This window comes from Octopus sinensis, linkage group LG6 (genome assembly GCF_006345805.1).
Source record: "Octopus sinensis linkage group LG6, ASM634580v1, whole genome shotgun sequence".
Taxonomy (NCBI): Eukaryota; Metazoa; Mollusca; class Cephalopoda; order Octopoda; family Octopodidae; genus Octopus; species Octopus sinensis.
The window spans coordinates 78,131,850-78,153,484 of NC_043002.1; the positions used below are offsets into that span (position 1 = coordinate 78,131,850).

Here is a 21,635-nt window from a genome sequence, read left to right on the forward strand (position 1 = left end):
AACTTCTCCAGTGTTAAGCTTGTGTTTGAAGCATAACTTAAAATTCTGACATAAAACCATAAAGGAATGTTTTAATTTAAAGGCAAAGAAGACTTTAAAATATAAAACAAGTTTTGTATCTTAGACAAGAGATTGTCTGGAGTGGGGTGGTGCGGTTAAATCTCTCTCTCTCTCTCTCTCTCTCCTCCTTGCTTTAGAATACTTTTTCTGCGTTGAAGTTCTTCATGGCTTGAATACTTCTTAAAATATACAAGTACTTTCCTTATTGATGTTTTACGGTCATTACACCTGGCTTCCAGGTACAATACCACATGGACTTTGAGAAAAACAAGGACAAGTACACAGTTGTAGCAGACAACCCTGATATGCAACGGTGTTTGATGGCTACAAAGAATGCAAGTTTGGTATGAGATGCCTACCTATCTGTTCTTGATGCCCCAAGTTATTGTTTTGCATGGTTTAGAGATTACTTACCATGGGAACAGACCAGTTCAGTTTTATCAAAGTGTGCATACTGTTTACATGCACAAAATAATGCTCTTTCTCTCTCTCTGTCTGTCTCTCTCTCATGTTCAGTCTCTCCCTCACACACACACACCATATACTGAAAATACAATTAATGAATGAGAAAACAAATTATCAAATGGACCTCTTTGAAATGTAAATTGGTTTTCAACAAATGACTCTATCCTAATGTCAGACATTTGTACAGTCTCTACTTAAGAAATTTGACAATGAAGTGGTTGCCTTTAACATCAACAGACCTTTTTGACAAATTTGCTTACTAATGGAAACAACAGCTATCTTCTTGCTGAAAACTTCCAAAACTAAATTTACTTTTTAAGTTGCTGACATTACCATCCACTTCAGTCTCACTTTGTATACATAGGCTTTATTCAGATGTTTTTGATGGACCTTTCATGAACAACCATCTCCAAAGCATCTTACAACTGGTGATACAACAATTTAGTTTTATTCAAACCTCCACACACTGTATATCTCATCCTTAATACAGAGGTTACTAGTGCCTCTAATTAGTTACTAGTGCCTCTTCTTCAAACATTAGATTCTGAGACACCTAGTAACAATCTCTGATTATCTTTATGAGAATATTTCTCCCTGTCTTTCATATTTGAGGTGATGAATCGGCATAGGCTATAAAATTGGCAGTCATTTGAATGTTGGATACCTTGTGGTATTTTTTCTGATTCTGTGGGCTCTTAGTTCAAATCCCTCTTAGGTCAACTTTTCTTTAATCCTTTTGGAGTACCAATTCAAGATGACAAAGTGGTGGAACCATAAGACTGTTGGACAAGTTGCCTTGCCATATTTGTTCTGGCTTTTTGCATTCTGAGTTCAAAACCTGCCGTGGTCTACTTAGGTTGTAGACTTAACCCATTTCCAGTCTAACACCACCACCTGGAACCTTGGCTTTAGCAGAGTCTATTCTGTTGCAAAGGTTCAGGCTAGGTCTTTGGTTCGAAGATGCCTTCTATCTCCCCACCAGTCTTGGAGTCTATAAAGGACTGTGGGCATTGCCTTCTCTCCTGACTGAAAAAAAACCCCAAAAAACAAAAAAAAAAAACAACTTTCTATGACTTTACAAAGTAAAGTTTTAAAACTATGCCCTTCATTCATGTATTATTCAGACATTGTAATAGGTGGAATGGACACACATGAACACACACACACACAACATCAGATATAAAGAAACAAAGCCAGTAAGCTTAATACTTTTTTTTTGCGGTGGGGGTGGAATTTAGTCGAGAAAAAGTCAGCACCCATGACTGGTAGGAGGAAGTTATCCTTGATTGGAGACCTGGGCTCAACACTTGCCAAGAATGTATGCTAAAGGCAGCTGGGAGCCAAGAAGTGATATTAAACTGGATGACAGATTAAGTTTATCACTCAACAGGAATGGTTTCTCCAGCAGGATTTCGCACAGTTTCCATGTAGCAAATTTCATTTACAAAGCTTGTCCAAAACTACATAATTGCAAGTGAACTTCTTAACCCCACTGTTATGTCCACACACATTTCACTTCAAGGCTTTGGTTAGTATGGGGCTATTGTTCCCATTCTGAGTTGTGTTTTTTTGTTGTTTCTTAATATTTCTTTTACTATGGTTTCCATTCTGTTGAACACGTTGATTGCATATCAAGTTCACCCCAAACATATTCAGTGCACATGCTTCTGTTCTTTCTATGACCTACACTGTTTCTTTTCTCCTAGACCCTGTTACTAAACATTTTTCAGTTCTTTAGTGTTACTCTCTACCCCTCTGGAACCCCTTTTCCATTCACATATTCTATCCATGTACCCAACCTTGTTATCCTGGTTATGATTACTGCCACACCACCTCACACTAATAAATTTAAAAAAAAAAAGAAGTTTTGGTTAATTTCAAAGGTAAAATATTATGATGATAGTTATTTAAAGCATTTCACAGAAGGTGTGACTGTAATAGAATGTTTTTTGTTAAAATATATCTGGAATGTTGATAACTAACAATATGGAATGCTACAATATAGTGTGGAATTACATCACTTAAAGGTTTGGTTTTTGTGTGAATTGCTGCACTTGCAAATTTAATATAAACATTCCAACCAATGCCAGCACGAAGAAAAAAATATATAAAAAATATAGTTTTTGTAAAGAATAGCGTTTTTTAATATACTGATTTTTAACTTCACCTTTGTTAAAGTAAGTTGAGTAGGTCTGTAAAATATATTTTATCAGTTCTTTGAAGCAATACAGGAAAACTTTTATGTGGAAAGAAAACATAGAATTAGTTATCAACTGTCATTTAATGCCTAATGTAGTGCTAATGTCTGTTTTTCTTTTTTTCTCCTTTTTCTTAAGAAAATGTGTGAAATTATGAAAAATACTTTAGCTAAACCAGTAAAAAAAAAATTAAATAATAAAGAATAAGATTATATACTTAACAGTAATGTATTTTATTAAATCTCTTGCCCATTTTTACCCAAAACTCTTGATCTTGCCCAAACTTATCTCTGTGACAAAAATATATTCTTATAAGTATGTGAAATCTTGTAAGAGATTTCTTTGTTTATTGAAGTCAATTCTTCCAATATCTTCAGCAGCCTTATTATGAGCATAACTATCTTTTATTATTGTTTTATCTTTCTTTTTATTTTATTAATACCGTTGAATTGTAAAAATCATTCAGTTATCTCCTTAACTAATTCTGTTAGAAAAGGGCTCAAATAATCTCTCATTTTAGATTTCTGTGTCCTACTTTTCTATCTTGCACAAATAGTTAGAAGTATATAATATTGACTTGTCCTATATTCCTTCTAATACTTTGTGAAACTCCATCAATATCAGACAGACATGTGCATATTGCATAGGGGTGATGATATTGATGATGATGATGATAATGAAACATAGCTACCTGAATTGTATCAGGAAGAGAACTGACAAATTTATCCTCATCAGGAAATACATGGAAAGATTCCAAGGATCTGTAAATGCCGGCAATATCTCGTCAGAAATGTCTTATCAGCAATATTCTATGGAAAGCTTTGCACCGCATTTGAACTAGATTTAAACAGTCTTGCTTACCAATTAAAGATATCTTCTCTCTCCTTTATTTAGTACTTGTTTACTTTTTGCTTTTATATTGTTTATATTTTATAACTTTTTTAGCTTCTGAATTTTATTTTCAAATGCAATTACCCATTGGTGCCTGCATTTTGATGGGAGGAGGAGACTCTCCTACTAATATTTTTTTTTTAACATTTACTTTGCTCAGTGGGTTGGCAACATTGATGGAATGTTAGATCGTAGGCTTTGTGATATTGAGATACATGCCTCTGTTCTGAATTGAATTATCCCTTCATCTCTGAGGATGTTGTTGTTTAGCCCAAGATCAGTGCTGATCAAGCAGGCCTATCATCAAAGGCATTCCAGCTATAACCAGCTTGTCTTTTTTTTTTTTTCCTTCTTTTCAAGATAATATAGTCTGAGTGTACCTCAGACTATATTATCTAATGTTTCCTTTTTAAGATGATAGGGTGAAGCTTGACAGATTTTGGCTGTTGTTTCAAGCAGGTTGAGTGACCATGTAGAGTTAATGCAATTGCTATTGTTTATGGTAACTATCAAGAAAAGAATGAATATTAAGGAGCTTTGAAATTCGTAACTTTTTTTTGCTTTTGTTTTTTGAATTTCATGGCCTAAAGATGATTACAGAGGAAATGTTTAGTGTTAATTAAAATCATGAATGGATTATGCAGAAGTTATCACTTAGTCTTGATGTATGTCTGTAAAAACAGGTTTTACATTTGTAAATTTCTTTATACCTTATCGGCAATAAAAAGAAAGCCCTCACATAATTTCATGATATATTTCTCTTTGAAAGGCTAAAATTTGCAATTTAATTTCTAGTTCTTAAACAAGTGTTGCTCTTCATTAACTCTAGGGGTTTCTTATATTGCTCCATATCTTATATCTTGTTAGCTATGGGCCACATTTGTAGTCAAATATAGCTTGATGCTTTTAAGTTGATCAAAACACATTTATTCACTTAATAAGTTACTGCTTTTGTTTTACCCCTGGTCTACCCTAGTGAAGTTGCTCAGCTGTCGTTTTAGGGGCCTATAAGACTCATTTTAATGCAGTGTGTCCCTTCCTTTCCCAAGACCACTGAGTATGATTTGAAGGAGCTTTGGCTTCCTCATTCATTTCCTCATTGGCTCAAATGAATGAATGAATGAATGATTTCATTTGGGAAACAGATGTTAGCTTGATGATGACAGTGGTTAAAAATGTAGAACTTTCTAAGTTTCATTTGTTGTAATTGGTACAATATGTACAAACAGTCTATTTTAGAGTGTTTGTATGTTTTGTTTTCCAATTCCATATTTATATAACTTAGTTCTGAATTACTCTATTTCTGTTCCTTCTGGACCTGCATCAGATTTTCTAAAATTTACTTCCTTTACAAAAAAAAAAAAAAAAGAAAAAAAGCAAAAAGAAAAAGAGACACTCACTCACTCACTCATTTAATGTCTGTCTTTCCATTTTAGCATAGGTGTGAAAGGGAATATATTTGAATATTTGGGTTGGTTATGGTCAGTTTAAATGCGATAGGGTTAAACAAAAGTCAGTGTTACAATACAGGAATACTCATATTATGGAAGCATTGTTTCTGAAAATCTTGCCATGATGTAGAATTCCATAATACAAAACCTATTTTCCACTTGACTTGCAAAATGAAATCAGTGGGGAAATAAGTTATAGAATTCCATATTTTATTAAGATTTTCAACAACACAAATATAGGAGATATCTGAATTCAGATTGCTTGCTGGCTTTTTTATTTTTCTATTTAATAACTAGGTCTTTTAGCTTCATAGTTGTCTCCCCCCCACACACACATCAAGTTATGTGTACATAGCCATTTCTGTGTGTTTGTTTGAGAAATCAGTTCTAAAAAGTTCTATTTCTTATGGGTAAAGAACTCAAAATGTATTATAGTTATGAATAAGTTTAGGGTTCTTTACTTTTCTTGAAATAGCCAGAATTATATTCTCCATTCTCTTTTCTCGCACACACAAGCTCACAAATGCTTTTGCCTATTTGAAGGGATGGGTAGGCAGGTGGAGACAATGACAGACTTTCACATTATGTCAAGAGGAAATAGCTGCCAGATTTTTGTTGACCTTATTAGATGTCATTGTGAACTCATTAGTAACTTTTGTTCTGCAGGATTTTGTAACTGGTTTCATTTACATATGCCTTATGTAAAACTATTTCAACTAGATAACTGGTATTGTTTCAACCCTTCCTGCTAATTAAGCAGTTTCAGTACATGTATGCTGTCTGAAACCTTGTGAAACAATGTTTTCTTTCTTTCTAAAATACACAAGCTTTCAATTTGAAACTTCAATTGGGTCATGTTCACGTTTTTGCTATTTCTTGTATAGAAGTAAAACTAGGTGATCTCTTCATTATTTTGCATTGAGTTAAGTTTACTTGGTGGTTATTTAGTTTTCCTTAACCATTTCACCAACAAACTATCATTTTAACAGATTGTTATTCATGGAAGTAATGAGAACCAAGGCAATATAGTAAACCCTGCATAACTTGTAATGTGGTGTTAGGAAACTGAGTCTGTTCTAAAGAAATTGGTGATTTATAGCAAATTTTTGCAATCTAACTTGTGGGACAAATATGTTGATATCTTTTAATTGAAAATGCTTTTTCTACAATTATTAAAAAGTATTTTAATGCTGACAACTTTCTGTCTTAAAACTGTTGTACCTTTATCTAGGAAAATAGAGATTTTTATATATTTTAGTAAAAAAGTATTCTTTGTTTTTGCCTTAAATTCATTTAAATAGTAAAAATGTGATGTCATATAACATTCACTATACTTTTAGTATGAGTTTCGACTGCTCTATTAATGACTAAGCATGCATTTCATTAAAAAAAAATTTTTTTTAGTTAATCTAAGAAATGCATTGTAAAAGTTTATGCATACATATGTGTGTGTCTGTAGAAGTGCAAGATTTCCATGACAAACAAAAATTAATCCTGAATAAATAATTTGTAAAATCATCGTGTGAAATTACAAGAAACTTAGCTGAAGCCTTCAGTTTGTTTGAAGAATAATTTTATTTACAAATAATTGCATGGGGTGAGTAGGTGGGTGGTAGTGACATTAGTTTTACTCAGTTTTGGTTGCTGGTGTTGGGTTGGTTTAAGTGCAACTGATGTAATATAAAAAAAACTCAGTTAATAATTTGATTTATTCTTCACCCTTTAGCATTTAAACTGGCCATATCTGACCCAAATAGTCTACCTATTTTATGTTCAAACTTGCCAGATCAGTCTTCTCACACCTACCCTATAATGTCATTCTAAGAATAAGCACACACATCATCAGAATCTCAAAGCTACAAACATAATGCATGATTAATTCATAGCAATGTGAATACTTAAATCGTACATTTGACAGAGTAACCTGAAGGCTAAAGTGTTAAATCACAGAACATTTAGCATGGTTTGTATGATTATGAATTCCATAAAAGCTAATGTCATTATTAGGTTGGATTCTCAGAACTAAGCTATCAAACAGCTCATGAATTCTATTGTTCAGTTGGTTGATAGGCTCATTAAAATTTTAGCTGTAATCAGTCTGTTTATGTCAACTATGTAAAGTATAATTCTTTCCATTATAGGCACAATGCCTGAAATTTGTGGGTATGAAACTAGTCGATAACATCAACATCAGTGCTTAACTGGTATTATTTTATATTATTATTATATAAGGCGGCAAGCTGGCAGAAACGTTAGCACACCGGGCGAAATGCTTAGCAGTATTTCGTCTGCCGCTACGTTGGGAGTTCAAATTCCGCCGAGGTCGACTTTACCTTTCATCCTTTCGGGGGCCGATTAAATAAGTACCAGTTACGCACTGGGGTCGATGTAATCAACTTAATCCGTTTGTTTGTCCTCTCTGTGTTTAGTCCCTTGTGGGCAGTAAAGAAATAGGTATTATTTTATCGACCCTGAAAGCATGAAAAGTGAAGTCAACCACGGCAGGCTAATGATTCTGCCAGCTTACCACCATCAACTATGTAAAATATACTGACAAGAGATATTACATCCAGTTTTTGTAATATTAATATAATTAACAGATTTCACCATTATTAGCAGATTAAACAATTTTTTAAGATCTTTCTTGTGGGCATGATTAGCTTTTTGTTCAGCAATCATGTGACATGAAGCTAAGTGAACTGTTGGCAATTACCAATTTTTAACTATTTTTCAAAGAGCATTTCCTGTTATTTTACAACTTAATAACAAAACATTAAGTAAAATTAAATGTTCAGTATTCATTGTGATTTAGTGTCACTTAAGTGCTAGGTAGTGTAATTGGTAACCTGGTCGTCTAGCAAGCAATAGGCATGGTTTGGATTCTATTAGACTGCTGTATTCATGGCTTTGCTCCAGCATGGTCACAGCTGAGTGGCTGAAACCTGTAATAGAGTGTATAATTATGAGCAATATAATATATTCTCATGAGTATATATTGTGAGCATTGTGATCCCATGGAGATGCAAATAAACTGGAAAAAAAAATGTGTAGCTTAGAAGAATTAGCATTTTGAATTTAAATTGGTTTTGGGGGAACTCAGTACTTCCATTAATACAACACACTTGGGATCTGGGTATTTCTGAATTATGAAATATGGTGGTTTATTTATTATAACTCAATCTTGACAAACAACAAAATCCTGTTTTTTTAAACCAGATCATAAAATATTGGGTCATCCCATAAGTAATGCTTCTTTCATTTTCTACAATGCTTTTCCATCTATCTGGTAGACTTGTAAGGACCCTCTTCCAAAATTCACTTGTCTGTGATGAAAAATACTCCTCCAGTACTGTTCTGACCTTGTCTACAGAATAAATATTTTTTTCCGTTCAAATGATTTTGAAGACTGTGGAATAAATGATAATCAGATGGGGGCAATGTCTGGTGAATATGGTGGGTGGGGCATTGTTTCCCATCCAAACTGCTCCATCCTTTGGAATGTCATCCTCACTGTATGTGGCTGAGCATTATCCTGATGGAAGAACACCTTTCGTCTTGAAACCAGATATGGTCTCTTTTTTTCTAGCACTGACTTAAACTGTTCGAGCTGCTCACAGTAGATCTCCTTTGTTATTCCTTGGTTTGAGTTTAAGAGTTCAAAGTGGACTAAACCTTTCATATTCCATCAAACAGATAACAACACCTTATGTGGGTGAAGCCCTTCTTTATCCTGGGGTGCTGGTGGTTTTTTCTTTCCCTAACCACTGTCTTTGGCACTTGACTTTTTTTTTATAGAGAACCCATTTCTCATCACCAGTTGCTATTCAGTTCAAAAAAGGTTCATTCATGAGACATGACAGCAAAGAAGAGCATGCATTCACACTCTGTGTGCGATTAGACTCAGAAAGTTTGTGAGGAACCCAATGACCCAATTTGCTGACTTTTCCGATGGCACGCAGTTGTTGACGAATGGTTGAATGACCAAATCCAAGCTTCTCTGCTAGTTCCTCAACAGTTACGATTGGATTTTGTTATACCAAGGTTTGCAGGACATCCTCATCAAGCTCTATAGATCTTCCAGGATGAGGCTCATCTTCTAGGCTGTAGTTTCTGGCTCGGAATTTCTGAAGCCACTGTTGATACTGTCTTACACTTATTGTCCAATCTCCATATACTGCATTAATATTCCTCACACTTTCTGTTGCATTGTTGCCTCTATTGAACTCATAAAGCAAAATATGCTGAACATGCTCCTTTGCCATTATAGCTTTGAAAAAATAACTGTTAAAATTGAACTACAGTCTTCAAAACTCGCACTAAAAATAAGTACAAGGTAAAATTACTACCTGTTTTTATAGCAAGTTGATGCAGGTAGTTTATCCCATCTCCATCTGACTTTTAATTCATGCAAATGAAAAAACTGCATTATTTATGGGATGACCCAATATTTAACTGTATTTGTTAGTAACCTCAATATCTGCTGACTTCTTTTCAGCATTAAAATTTATTTTGTAAATGCCATGCTATATTTCAAAATGTCTAATTGCCACCACCACCACCAACTATAAGCACATTCAAGTCTTAGCCATATCTTTACAAAAGAAAATACAATGTGAATGTTTAACTTGAAGCATTAACACTTTTGTTACCATATTTCTATTAAAATACATTACGTTTGTTTCAATTAATTTTGAAAATAATGGAGAATTTAATGAAATAACTTCATTATTAAAATGGTGTTTGGAATATAAATTAACATGAAATTTTTATGGGAAGTTTTTTAAGTTAATTTTAAACAGAAAGTTTGTCTTACAGAACCAGTTGTGGTCTAGGCATGTCGGTATCAGAAAGGTTAAATCTTCAACACTTAACAAAATAACTGCTGCAAACTTAGCTCAATCTCCTTAGACAAATAATGCTTTTCACAAAGTTTTAAAATTAACAGCATCAATTCTAAACATAGATATCAAGTTGTTTCCTAATTCTCTTAACCTTTAGCATGCTAAAGGCAAATAATGTTGCCGTATAAGTTTTCTACCCTCTCAATGCAACACATTGTGCCTGCAGATACAGAGAAGACTCATGTGGCAATATCAAATTGCTTTCAACATGCTAAAGGTTAACTCTGCAGTGTCTTGTTACATTTTCCTCAAACTGATCTAAACAAAGGGTCATTATCATTTCTAGGGATTTTGGAAATAGAGCGCATGGACAAAGTGTAGATGTGTGATAGAGGTAGATGGAGAGTGCATGTGTGATTGAGTAATTAGTTGAAGAAGTCATTAAACTAACTCACACATTAACTGGTATGTTCCCCATCCAACCATCCTTTCAATATTGATTTACTGTTCTACCACCAGCATAGCTCTATCTATATCAGTTTATAGAAACCACTATTATTGGCTCTCTCTTAATCTTTCACATAGTGTTTGCTTAATTCATTCCATACTCAAACACTATCATTTTTGATATGTACTACATTAGTTTGTGTGTGTGTGTGTGTGTGTGTGTGTATGCGTGCATGTATGTTTGTATGTATGTGTGCATCAGAGGATTTGCCAATAAATTGGTGCATCAAAAAGAGTACCTTGTGGCATTTAATCCATCAATTATGTTCTTTGATGCTAAGGTGAACTTAGCCATTTGGTAAATAGGAATTGATAAAATAAGTTCTGGTCTCTTTAAAAAAGTGCATCAACATCTTTGCAGTTTAAAAACTGAAACAAGTAAATGAATACTTGTATAGAAGATTTTCGGATTCCACAAGAATTTCTGTTTTTCTCCAATATCCTTTTTACTTCTTGCACAATTATTTACTGCTGTTCTTTAACTGCACTGTTAAGAATTGTCAGACAATCTGTATTTGCCTATAAAATAGCCTCTCTTGATGGAATGATTCATAATTGTTGTACTACTATTATTTAAAGTCAACCATGGAAAGTCTGTGTGATCACTCTGAATTCTCTTAACTGAATAGAAATAATAGTGATATTGGGCAGGAGTTGATCTTCTCAATTGAAATACTATCCTTTTCCAGAAAATTGATATATTTGTCCAGATCAAAGTGTTTCTATTGATTTGTGAATGGTTAATTTTGCTAAAATGCTGCTCTCATTGAAAATTATCTATCTACTTCAATAACCAAATATGTAATGTATGAATTCATCCCAGCAGTTATTATTATTATTATTCTCTTCTCTGTCATTTCCCCCTATGCCTACCCCTCCCAAATCATCTTTTATTGATTTTTGGCATTAATAAAAATAACAAAATTTCTATAACATCTCTACAACAATGTTTTGTCAGCTAGTTGCAATTGGTTTTAACCAAACTGCTTGTAATCAATATCTCTCTCTAACACAGTATAACTCCAGCAGTCCAATCATTGTCATCAGGGAAATTATGACCACCGTCTCTAAATATCTGTTTGGTATTTAAGTAGATTACAATGCATAGCTTTTTGGGTAACAGTGGCTTTTTTTTTATATTTAAAAAAAAAATTGTTTTTGCCGTGTAAATTTTCATAATGTCCACATTATAAGTCTGGCAGTTTTGACGTCTGTACCAAACCAGTTATGGATAAATATTTTGTGAGTTACTGATGGTTATACAGAGTGTTTATATACTTAGATCAGACGCTGTTTTGAATATAAATTCAAAGTTCCTTATGTAATAGATTATAGATTTTATAGACACAAGTTAACTCAAACCATGTTCATTTTTTAATGTGAAATTGCAGTGTTGAAGCTGAAAGAAGAAATTTTTAAACACTACCCTGCATTTAGTCACATTTTCTATCTCAGCTTATGTTAAGAAAGAGTAACACATGTATTCCTCAGATTACTTAGATTTTTATATATATATATACACACACACACACACACACACACACACACACACACACACACACACACACACATATTTGTGTTATAGATGCATGTACTGTAATAACTTTATCATCAAAAATTTAAAAGCATATGAGAAATATTTTTTGGGTATAATTCTTCAACCTGGGGAAGCAGTTTGCCAATGCTGCATCCTTTCTCCACACCTTTTCAACATCTACCCTGAGATGATAATGAGACTGATATTAAAATAGAAGAGACAGCAGTAACTTGAGACATGCAGTTGACACAGATCTGCTAGCCACTACACAAAAAATTACAAGCCCTATTTCAAGTTACAGAAGTCTTGTGCTGAATTTAGTTGGCTGATAAAAGAGTGGGATGATAAAGAAAATTACAATTCAAGCTGACATCTATACTAGAAGCATTGAGATTGTATGTGTCCTGATGCAGATGAATGCAACAAAGAAATAAGGCAAAGGCTGGCTAGTAATGGCATGTAGAAGCATTACCAATCTCTGAAACATTTGGGAAGATAGACTTGTTAGCTTTAAATGCTAATGCACCTTCTTAAGGGTCTTGTCCATCCTGTGTCTTTATATAGCTGTGAAATATGAACCTTTATAGTAGCTGACAAGAAATTTAGGGCATTTGAAAGACAGATGGACTCAGAGTATTGTACATTTGAAATAAATTTGACAATTTAGTCCTAGAAAAGATTGGTATGAAATGAATATTTCTGGAAATCATTATCCAATGGAAATTTTGCTGCCTGTACACCACAAGAACTAATGATGTACTAGAAAATGCTGTGCTTAAAGGCTGAGTAGAAAGAAGCCACAGCTAGAGTAAACAAAGGACAACCTGGATTAACAACATTAAGATGTGGATCAGCAACATTGCCAGAGCTACAAGAGGTTTCACTGCCAATAGATTACAATGGAAAAAGAGGTTGAGAATACAACAGAATGGTACATGAGGATGATGATGAGTGAAACATCTTGTAGTTTGTACTATTACATGTTTAAGCTTCACCATAAAGAAATAATTGGTTCTGTATTTAGTTAACTATCAAATTTAGATTATCCTATACACTACTAGCATTTTCACTACTGAGTGGTGGGAGGTGGACATGTATTTATATAACAGGAAGTGTCAATAATACAGATCAGTTGATGCTAATTTAGGTGAAGTGAAAGAAAAAAAAATAATAGTGAAGATCCTGGACTATAAATTATCCATGGAATAATTTGCTATGTTCAGTTTAAGGTTATGTCATTATTTCAGTAATAAGATTTGTTAGACACCCCATAACCTGCTTTATGTTTGCTTTCAAACGTGTATGTTTTAACTTCTTCGTGGTTCAAAGATCAAAGATCAGTTTGTAATCTTTTGATCTGATTATTTGTAAATTTATATTTTCAATCTTATCTGAACTAAATATCTCTTTATAAATGATCTATGAACTTAAGGTAAACATTTATCTTCGCCAAAGCTAATATTTAAATTTAGTGCTACATAATTTAAGTGGTTATGTTTTGAGTATACAAATCAGAAAGCTATATAAGTATCTGAAGTGTTTGTTTTAGACTGTTTGGTGAAGATATTGTTCATTGTTTGCAACAGGCTTTTTGTTTGTTCTATTCTGTTAGCTAATCTTGCATTATATTCAGATACTTTTGATTAATAAATTCTTTATTTCTTTATGTGATGAAAATATTTTCTTGGTAATTTCGACTTCAATTAAAACTGAAGGTGTAAGAATTGACGTTTATCTAACATTGTCTTAACCCTTTTGATACCAACCCAGCTGAAACTGCCTCTGGTTCTGTAGTACAAATGTCTTGTTTTCAAAAGTTTTGAATTAAAATATTTCCACCAAACCTCAGTCACAATTTATAATCCTAACACTAGCTTAATAAAAAGGTAACAAAAGGGTTATATATTTTTTATGCTTCATACTGTTAGAATTAGCATTTATCTAAAATTTTATTCTTGATACTTTTACTATAGTTCAAGCAAATACTGTTAAATTCCAAATGATTATACTGTGTTTATATTTGTTTCATTAAAGTATCCTAAATTTCTTTGACATTCATTTAACCTATCTTTCAAGATCACCTTTACGTCTGATCTAGATTTTATTTGTCATTTATTGAACAGTATTCTTTAGCCACCAGGATTCACTAACATAATAATAAAACAGATTTTTCAGAGAAGTTTTCCTACAGGGCAACCTCTCATTGCCTTCAAACTCTTTTATATTGTCACTCATTAATGTCTAAAAGAACAGTTATTTTAAAGAAAAATATCTACTTACCATAAGGGTAATTTAATTTCTTTGAAGCTCTTTTCTGTGTAAATATTTCTTATACAGATAGGATTATATTGGGTAATTATTGAATGTCCACACGTGTTTATCTCTCCGCCATTCCTTTTCATTGTTAATAATACATAGCATATCATTGAACACTTATGATCTGTTTTCTGATATTTTACTCCACTTTACTCCCCACCACCAACTGAAGTACATAAGTTTCTACTTTCATCAAATCTCTTAACATGCATATATAAGATTGAATTACTCTCTTTCTCATTCATTCATTCATTCATTCAAATCAGATGAAATGAATACCCATTAGAGTGTATTGTATAGCTTTGAATCTGAAAACATTGCCGCAGTTACTCAGGTACCAGAGTTTGATACTATACATGGAACTCAAGCACCTAAGTAGTAACCGATATGGTTTTAGTTTATAATCACTTTCCCTCATTACCATTATTCTCCCCTTTCATAACCCTGTTTCCTTCTTATCATTTCTTCCCCTATCACATTGCTCATGCTGTTTTTTATTCAGTCTCCTTACCAATGATTAACATGTAACTGCCTATCACTGTGTCTTTTCCATTACTCCCTCTCAGTTCTGTCACTCTGTTTCCTTTATGATGCTCATACTATCTTTTCAGCCATTCTCTTGGTCATATTTGCTTTGAACAGATGAAGGCAATTAGAAGTGAGAAGACTCTAGTGTTAGTGCTATTATAAAATGCACTCAGTACATTCTGTAAAGTAGTTGGCATAAGGAAGGGCATCCAATGGACTGTATAAATGAAATGTGGCCCTCTGTTCCATTTAGGTGGGCAGTAACTCCAAATAGACATGCACTTAGACTGTGATGACTCTAGATGGAGGGTAATAAAATAAATGGTGTGTGTGTGTGTATCAACACACACACACTGTATTATATGTATTCCATATTTTAGAAATAGAAACAATGATTGAAAAGACTTTAACGTGGTGGTATTCAATTTTAGAAGAATTGAATTTTATATTTTCATTGCCTTGTTTCATTTTATGTTCATTTTTCGTTTAATGGTTGTTGAAATCAGATAAATAAATAAGCAATTTAAAGATACCCTTGTTTCAGGGATAAGATTACATTATGACTAAATACGATCCATAATATTATACAATGATTTCAACAGAACTTATTCAATCAATATTTACCTCACAATACTGTAACAAAGAGATCCAATGTTTTTGACTTTTCCTAACCAGAATTCAATCTAAATGATTGATTGATGTTGTTGGCTTCAGTAGAGGCTAATAGTTGTGGCATTTTTGTAGCATTCTTGTCTGTCTTAGTAGCATCTAAAAATTTGAGTTAACTAAAAGATTTAATGTTGCTACTTTCTGTACCTAATCTAATTTGAAGCAAAATAATGATAGCTTCTCAATGATGCTGGTTTTGTGGATAGATTAATGTTATTTTTTTTTCTATTATATAATGTTAACGTGTTTGATGAAGTACAAATGAGCTATGTAAATAAGCTGGTATAAGAAGACTCAAATGTCATGTGCAAGAGAGAAGTCATTGCTATGCTATGTGATGTATGTAGATGGTGTAAGTTGCATAAAGGAGGGTGGGTCAAATGTTTGAATTGGATGAAAGCTGTGTACACCCTTCCCCTTCCACATCAGTACACTAGAAAAGTAACTTTAAGCCTCCATATACTTTTACACTTTTAACCACTTCTTTCTTTTCACTCACATATACAATCACACATACTGCTGCAAGATATTTCTTACTTCTTGGATTTTAAATTGGCTTACAATAAACAATGTTGTTACTGTAACAGTTTATCGTCCTTTATTATGTGTTTTACACTGAATTTGTTGAATTCATTCACTTCACTTCAACCTAGAATGAGATAGTGGTTGTTTTTGTTTAAAGCATATGCTTGACAGTAACTATGGCACAGAGGTATTTGATTGATAAAACGGCTGGTGTAACTTCTGATACTATATTTCATGATGGATTTATTAGGCTAGCGTCATTAATAAAAGAAATATATTGGTTATATTAAGTGTACAATTTATAGACAGAAGACCATTTTATGATTCATTAATGTTAGCTTGACTAAAATTTATAGTGAATTGCCTGGAGAGAAATAAAACACCATACATTATTAGTTAAACAGTTGGAATAGTTGATAAGGCATGTTACTATTTTATTACAGTATGGCATGTTATTGCTCTTGTCTTCTGGTGTGTTTTCTTGATATATAACATTTCTTATTCTTAGTATGACCAATGTGGAAAATATATTTTCTTAGGAGGTCTTAAGCTGATAATAGTGTGTTTACTCTAAAGTTTTAGTAGTATTTTAGGTACTGTTCTTTTATTGCCTAATGCCATAAACCCTAAGATTCTTATTTCTCTTGTTGATGACATTTAAATACTTCAAAAAAAAAAAAAAAGAAGATAAATTTAGAGTATATGAAAGCTATTTATCTTCATTTCATACTATTTAGGATGAAACCTACAGATGCTTCCACTCTTAAACAAAATGGAGCAATTTTGCTAAATTTCAAGACGAGTGAGTCTGTGTGTGTGTGAGCGCAGGCATGGCTTTGTGGTAAGAAGTTTGCTTCCCAACCACATAGTTCCAGGTTCAGTCCCACTGTATAACACCTTGGGAAAATGTTTTCTACTATAGCAGGGAATATAATTTGTGTTAATAGTTTTCTTAGCTAATTAAGCATTCTATGAAACAAAAAATTTAAATAACTGTCTAAAGGACACACAGTTGAACTTAATTTTTGGTTTGCTTATGACATTTAAAATAGTTATAAGATTATGCTAATGTTGCCACCCAACACTAGTTTCTTTAGATTCTATTGTTTTATTATTAGTAGAAATAGGTCTTCTGATGAATCAGTCTTTGTAGTAAAGATTGTTTGCCAACATAACATGGCAGTCCAAGTTTAGGATGAATGTTGCTGTAATTTAGCCCCAGGAGACATCATCTCCAGCTGGTTATATGACGCGATCTGTGTCCTTATATTTTCAAACAAGGGAATCTAGCAGCCACCACTCAACTCAAAACAATATCTGCATATTGCGATTTCCTGGTTATTTCCCTTCATCAGCACAATAACTCTTTGGCTAGAGGTGGCGCTGTCAAGTTCCCGTTTGAAATATATAGTTTTCAAAGTGACAACTAGTCACTGATCTATAAATTAGAAAATTACTACTTTTAAATCACACAACGTGAGAAATTCAGCTACAGTACTTTGTAGTAAAGATTATTTGCCAACATAGCATGGCAGTCCCGGTTTAGGACTAACGTTGCTGTAATTTAGCCCCAGGAAACATTGTCTCCAGCTGGCTATATGACACAATCTGTGTCCTTATATTTTTGAACAAGGGAATCTAGCACCCTCACTCAGCTCAAAACAATATCTGTGTATCGTTATTTCCCTTCATCAGCTAGAGGTGGCACTGCCAAATTCTCGTTCGAAATATATCTCACATTGTGAGATTTAAAAATAATAATTTTCTAATTTATAGATCAGTGACTAGTTGTCACTTTGGAAACTATATATTTTGAACGGGAATCTGGTAGCGCCACCTCTAGCCAAACAATTATTCTGTGCTGATGAAGGGAAATAACCTGGAAATCGCGATACACAGGTATTGTTTTGAGCTGAGTGGGGGTGCTAGATTCCCTTGTTCGAAAATATAAGGACACAGATCGTGTTGTATAGCCAGCTGGAGACGATGTCTCCTGAGGCTAAATTACAGCAACATCCATCTTAAACCAGGACTGCCATGTTATGTTGGCAAACAATCTTTACTACAAAGTACTGTTGCCGAATATCTCACGTTGTGAGATTTAAAAATAGTAATTTTCAAATCAGTCTTTGTTTTGATTTTTCTGTTTTCAATAACCATTTACTTACTTAACATTGCAATTGTTTATAACTAATCAATTATTCTTTTAGTTTTGTTCCAAAGCATTTCCTTAATTTAAAATTTCTTCACTTGTAAATGTTTGCACATTTTGCAAAAAATAAGAAAAATGAACAAAACTGTTTGAACCTGTTATGTTTCCATTCTTGTTTCATGAGATTATATGTAAAAAAAAATATAAGCAACAATGAAATAACAAAATGTTTGTTTAAATTTACTTAGTAAATTATTTGATAAGTAAATTTTCAAATAATTTACTTATCAAATTATTATGATGTAGTGATGTATACCTCACATCAAGATAGTGTTTATGTTTTGAGTGAAAAAATTGTTTTATATTAATATTTATAATTAAAATATTTTGAAAATTTTCTTTACTTCTGGGGACGTTCTAGCGTAATTTTACCTTGTATACATATATTTAACTTCAAAAATATAAAATAGTTTGTTTTTTTAAATATAATTCTTTGGCTTTCTTATTTTATTTTATTTTAAATTGCTGTATTAGCAATTAATTATTTTTGGTGAATTTATAAGTTTATATTATTAAAGTTTTACACTTTCATCTTTACTACCAACAGTGTTATGGTATGTGGTACTTTTTTCCTTTTTGGTTTTTGTACAGCTGCTTATATTTGTACTTGATTAGGTCAACTACCACAGTGACTTTGAAAAACAAAAGGGTTCTTACACTGCTGTAGCTGAACCTATTGAATTGAAACAACATTTGGAAAACACAAAGAACATGAGTTTGGTATAAATTGTGAAAATTGATACCCTTTTTTTTTTTTTTTTTTAAACTTTATTGTAAGAGAGATAATTTTAACATTTATTTTGTTAATTTTGAAAATAACTTTGTAAAGTATATCTGCAATTGGATTTATGAATAATTGTGAAGTCATGAAAGCTTTTGAATTATGTGCAGAGATTTTATTAAGATCTAGTTTTTATAATTGACATTTTAATATCGATTACAATTTCTATTTAACTATTTAAGTTTTTTTCTTCAAATAATCAGTAATCTGTATTTTTAGTCAATAAGCTTCCATATGTTACACACACTCACAAATATACATACACATACACACACACAAACACACACACAATAATAGTGGTAGAGAAAAAACAACATTATTAAGTCCTCCTTGATCCATTAACAGGTAAACTACCACAGTGATTTTGAGAAACAGAAGGGTTCCTATACTGCTGTTGCAGAACCTATGGATGTAAAGCGACACTTGGAAAACACAAAAAACATCAGCCTGGTATATTAAATTATGATGCATGATTAAGATAATTATCCCACGTGTGTCTACTCTATTTTTCCCCCCTATTATGACATGGGAGTTATTTATCAATATATTTTTTAAGATGAGATTTTCTCTAAATTTAGGCATTATTGAAGTAATGGCCAGTTTTAAACCTGCATTAAATTTTTTATTTATTTATATTAAGGCCTTAATGTAAATTAGGGAAAATAAGTTACATTTATAGATTCATAATTATAGTTGCAAATGATAATGTTATAGTATTGTAATGAATAACTTTCCATATTCAGTAATGAAATTTTTTTTGTATAGACTTACAAAAATATTGGAGCATGACATATTCCTGTAAAGCATCTTAGATGTTATTGGCATGGGGTGGGGATGGAACGTTGACTATATTTTAAGCTTTAATTCAAAAGATTGTGAGCTCACTATCTACTGTTTAAAAATCTTTATTTTTATCAGTTTGTCTAAGGTGGGGGGCAAATGAGATCTCCAGGTATTCTGGAAACCATGATGTTTGTGTTAGAGTAATCAGTACTAAGATGTATATGGTGCTTGACTACTCATGTTTTAAGATCTGGAACAGGTTCCACACTAAAATTTTTCTGACATGAGGAATATAAATTATATTTCTTATACATGTAGATAATTTTAATTGTGGGGGAATGAAATCTGTTTGAGTATAATAAACTAAAAGGGCTCCTCCGATCCATTAGAACACTCTTCAAGAATTGATCTACCACATCAAGGGCAAGTTATCTAATGGTTCCAACTGAGAATCACAAACTTGACATGGCTCACTAAAAGCTTATGCTCTAATGCATCTTGTATCTAATGTGGTACATAAACCAAAAGTTCAGCAGAGAAATAATTTGTTTGACAACTCACTATATCGATCATATTTGTAAGTATAAGAAATAAAAGTTCTTTTGATCCATTGATAGGTAAACTACCACAGTGATTTTGAGAAACAGAAAGGTTGCTATACAATGGTAGCAGAACCTATGGATATAAAACAACATTTGGAAAACACCAAAAATATCAGTCTGGTATATAAAGTTATGATGCATGGAAGGGTTGTTTGTTGCCATTTGGTGTTGACTAGTTTTCTGAGATCCATTGATTCTGCTGCACTTCAAATAATGAAAATATTAATCCTTTTTTTTTTTTTTTCTTTTTTGGTGATATCATTTTTGTATTGTGAAATTAATAAGAGCATTATATATTTGACATGATTGTAGCATATTTAGTTTCAACTTTTAATATTTGGATAGTTAAATATTCAGATATAAAAAATTTTCAATAATGTTCTTGAGTTTGGCTCCATTAGTAACAAAGATTTATATTCCTCATGTGATGTTAGGTGATGTAGAGTCAATTTTAAGAATATATAGTTTAATCAAGACACAATGGAAATTTTAGAAAAAAACATTTTCAATTTTTTTTTTTTTAGGTAACACTTCATTTCAAAAATATTTTACTCTTTAAAATAATGTGTGTTTTCTGACCCCAATTTTTTTTTTAAATCATAAGTGTGCCTGTTTCTGTTTTCTTCTCTAAATTAACTAATATTTTTGAAAAATAGCTAGTCATTACTGTTCATTTATTTTTATTAGTGTAAAATCTGAAAAGTTTTCCACTTAGTGAGAGAAAAAAAGAAATTTCTCAAAATTTAAGGGCTGAAATTTGAGTTGCTAGTTATATTAAAAAACAAATGAAAAGAGAATCTAATTATAGATATTTAATACTTCATCTATTTATGATAAACAATAGTGTGATATTTTGTAATTAGGGAGGGATCCATAAACAGGTGCCTTCAACACCATGTACTACAATGAATTATGATGTTCTCATTTTTTGAAAGATCTTAACATGAAGTTTCCACACCAGAAATTGAAACTGGGAATCAAAATCACTTCTGTGGTGCTTACCTTTCATTTTATAGAAATATTTTTATTTTCAGTCACCACTTTTCATAATCTTTGAGCAATTTCTTTTGCACACCAACATTTTATAAGAATATTGCTATAAATTAACTCCTAGCTCAACATTTTTAAACATTGCTATTTTACATTATCTGTTGATGATGTTAGATGCTTTTAAAAAATATGACTCAGTACCAGCTTATTTTTGTTTGTATTATTCATATGACTGAAGAAGTGAATATAATTTTAGGATGATATTGTACTAGTGCTCTA

General features: G+C 32.2%; 1 protein-coding gene across 28 annotated transcripts in view; it reads left to right on the top strand.

Moving 5' to 3' along the window:
* LOC115213074 (LIM and SH3 domain protein 1) overlaps nucleotides 1-21,635 on the top strand; it is a 170,360-nt gene that overhangs the window by 103,482 nt on the left and 45,243 nt on the right. For 24 of the 28 annotated variants that reach the window (XM_036504051.1, XM_036504052.1, XM_036504055.1 and 21 more), the window contains exons 4-7: nucleotides 300-404; nucleotides 18,816-18,920; nucleotides 19,327-19,431; nucleotides 20,382-20,486. The exons of 1 other annotated variant lie outside the window; for it this stretch is intronic. In XM_036504051.1, coding sequence (XP_036359944.1) covers nucleotides 300-404; nucleotides 18,816-18,920; nucleotides 19,327-19,431; nucleotides 20,382-20,486 — 420 coding nt within the window. The remainder of the gene's footprint in view (nucleotides 1-299; nucleotides 405-18,815; nucleotides 18,921-19,326; nucleotides 19,432-20,381; nucleotides 20,487-21,635) is intronic. 3 more of the 28 variants (XM_036504043.1, XM_036504054.1, XM_036504042.1) reach the window with 2 other exon arrangements.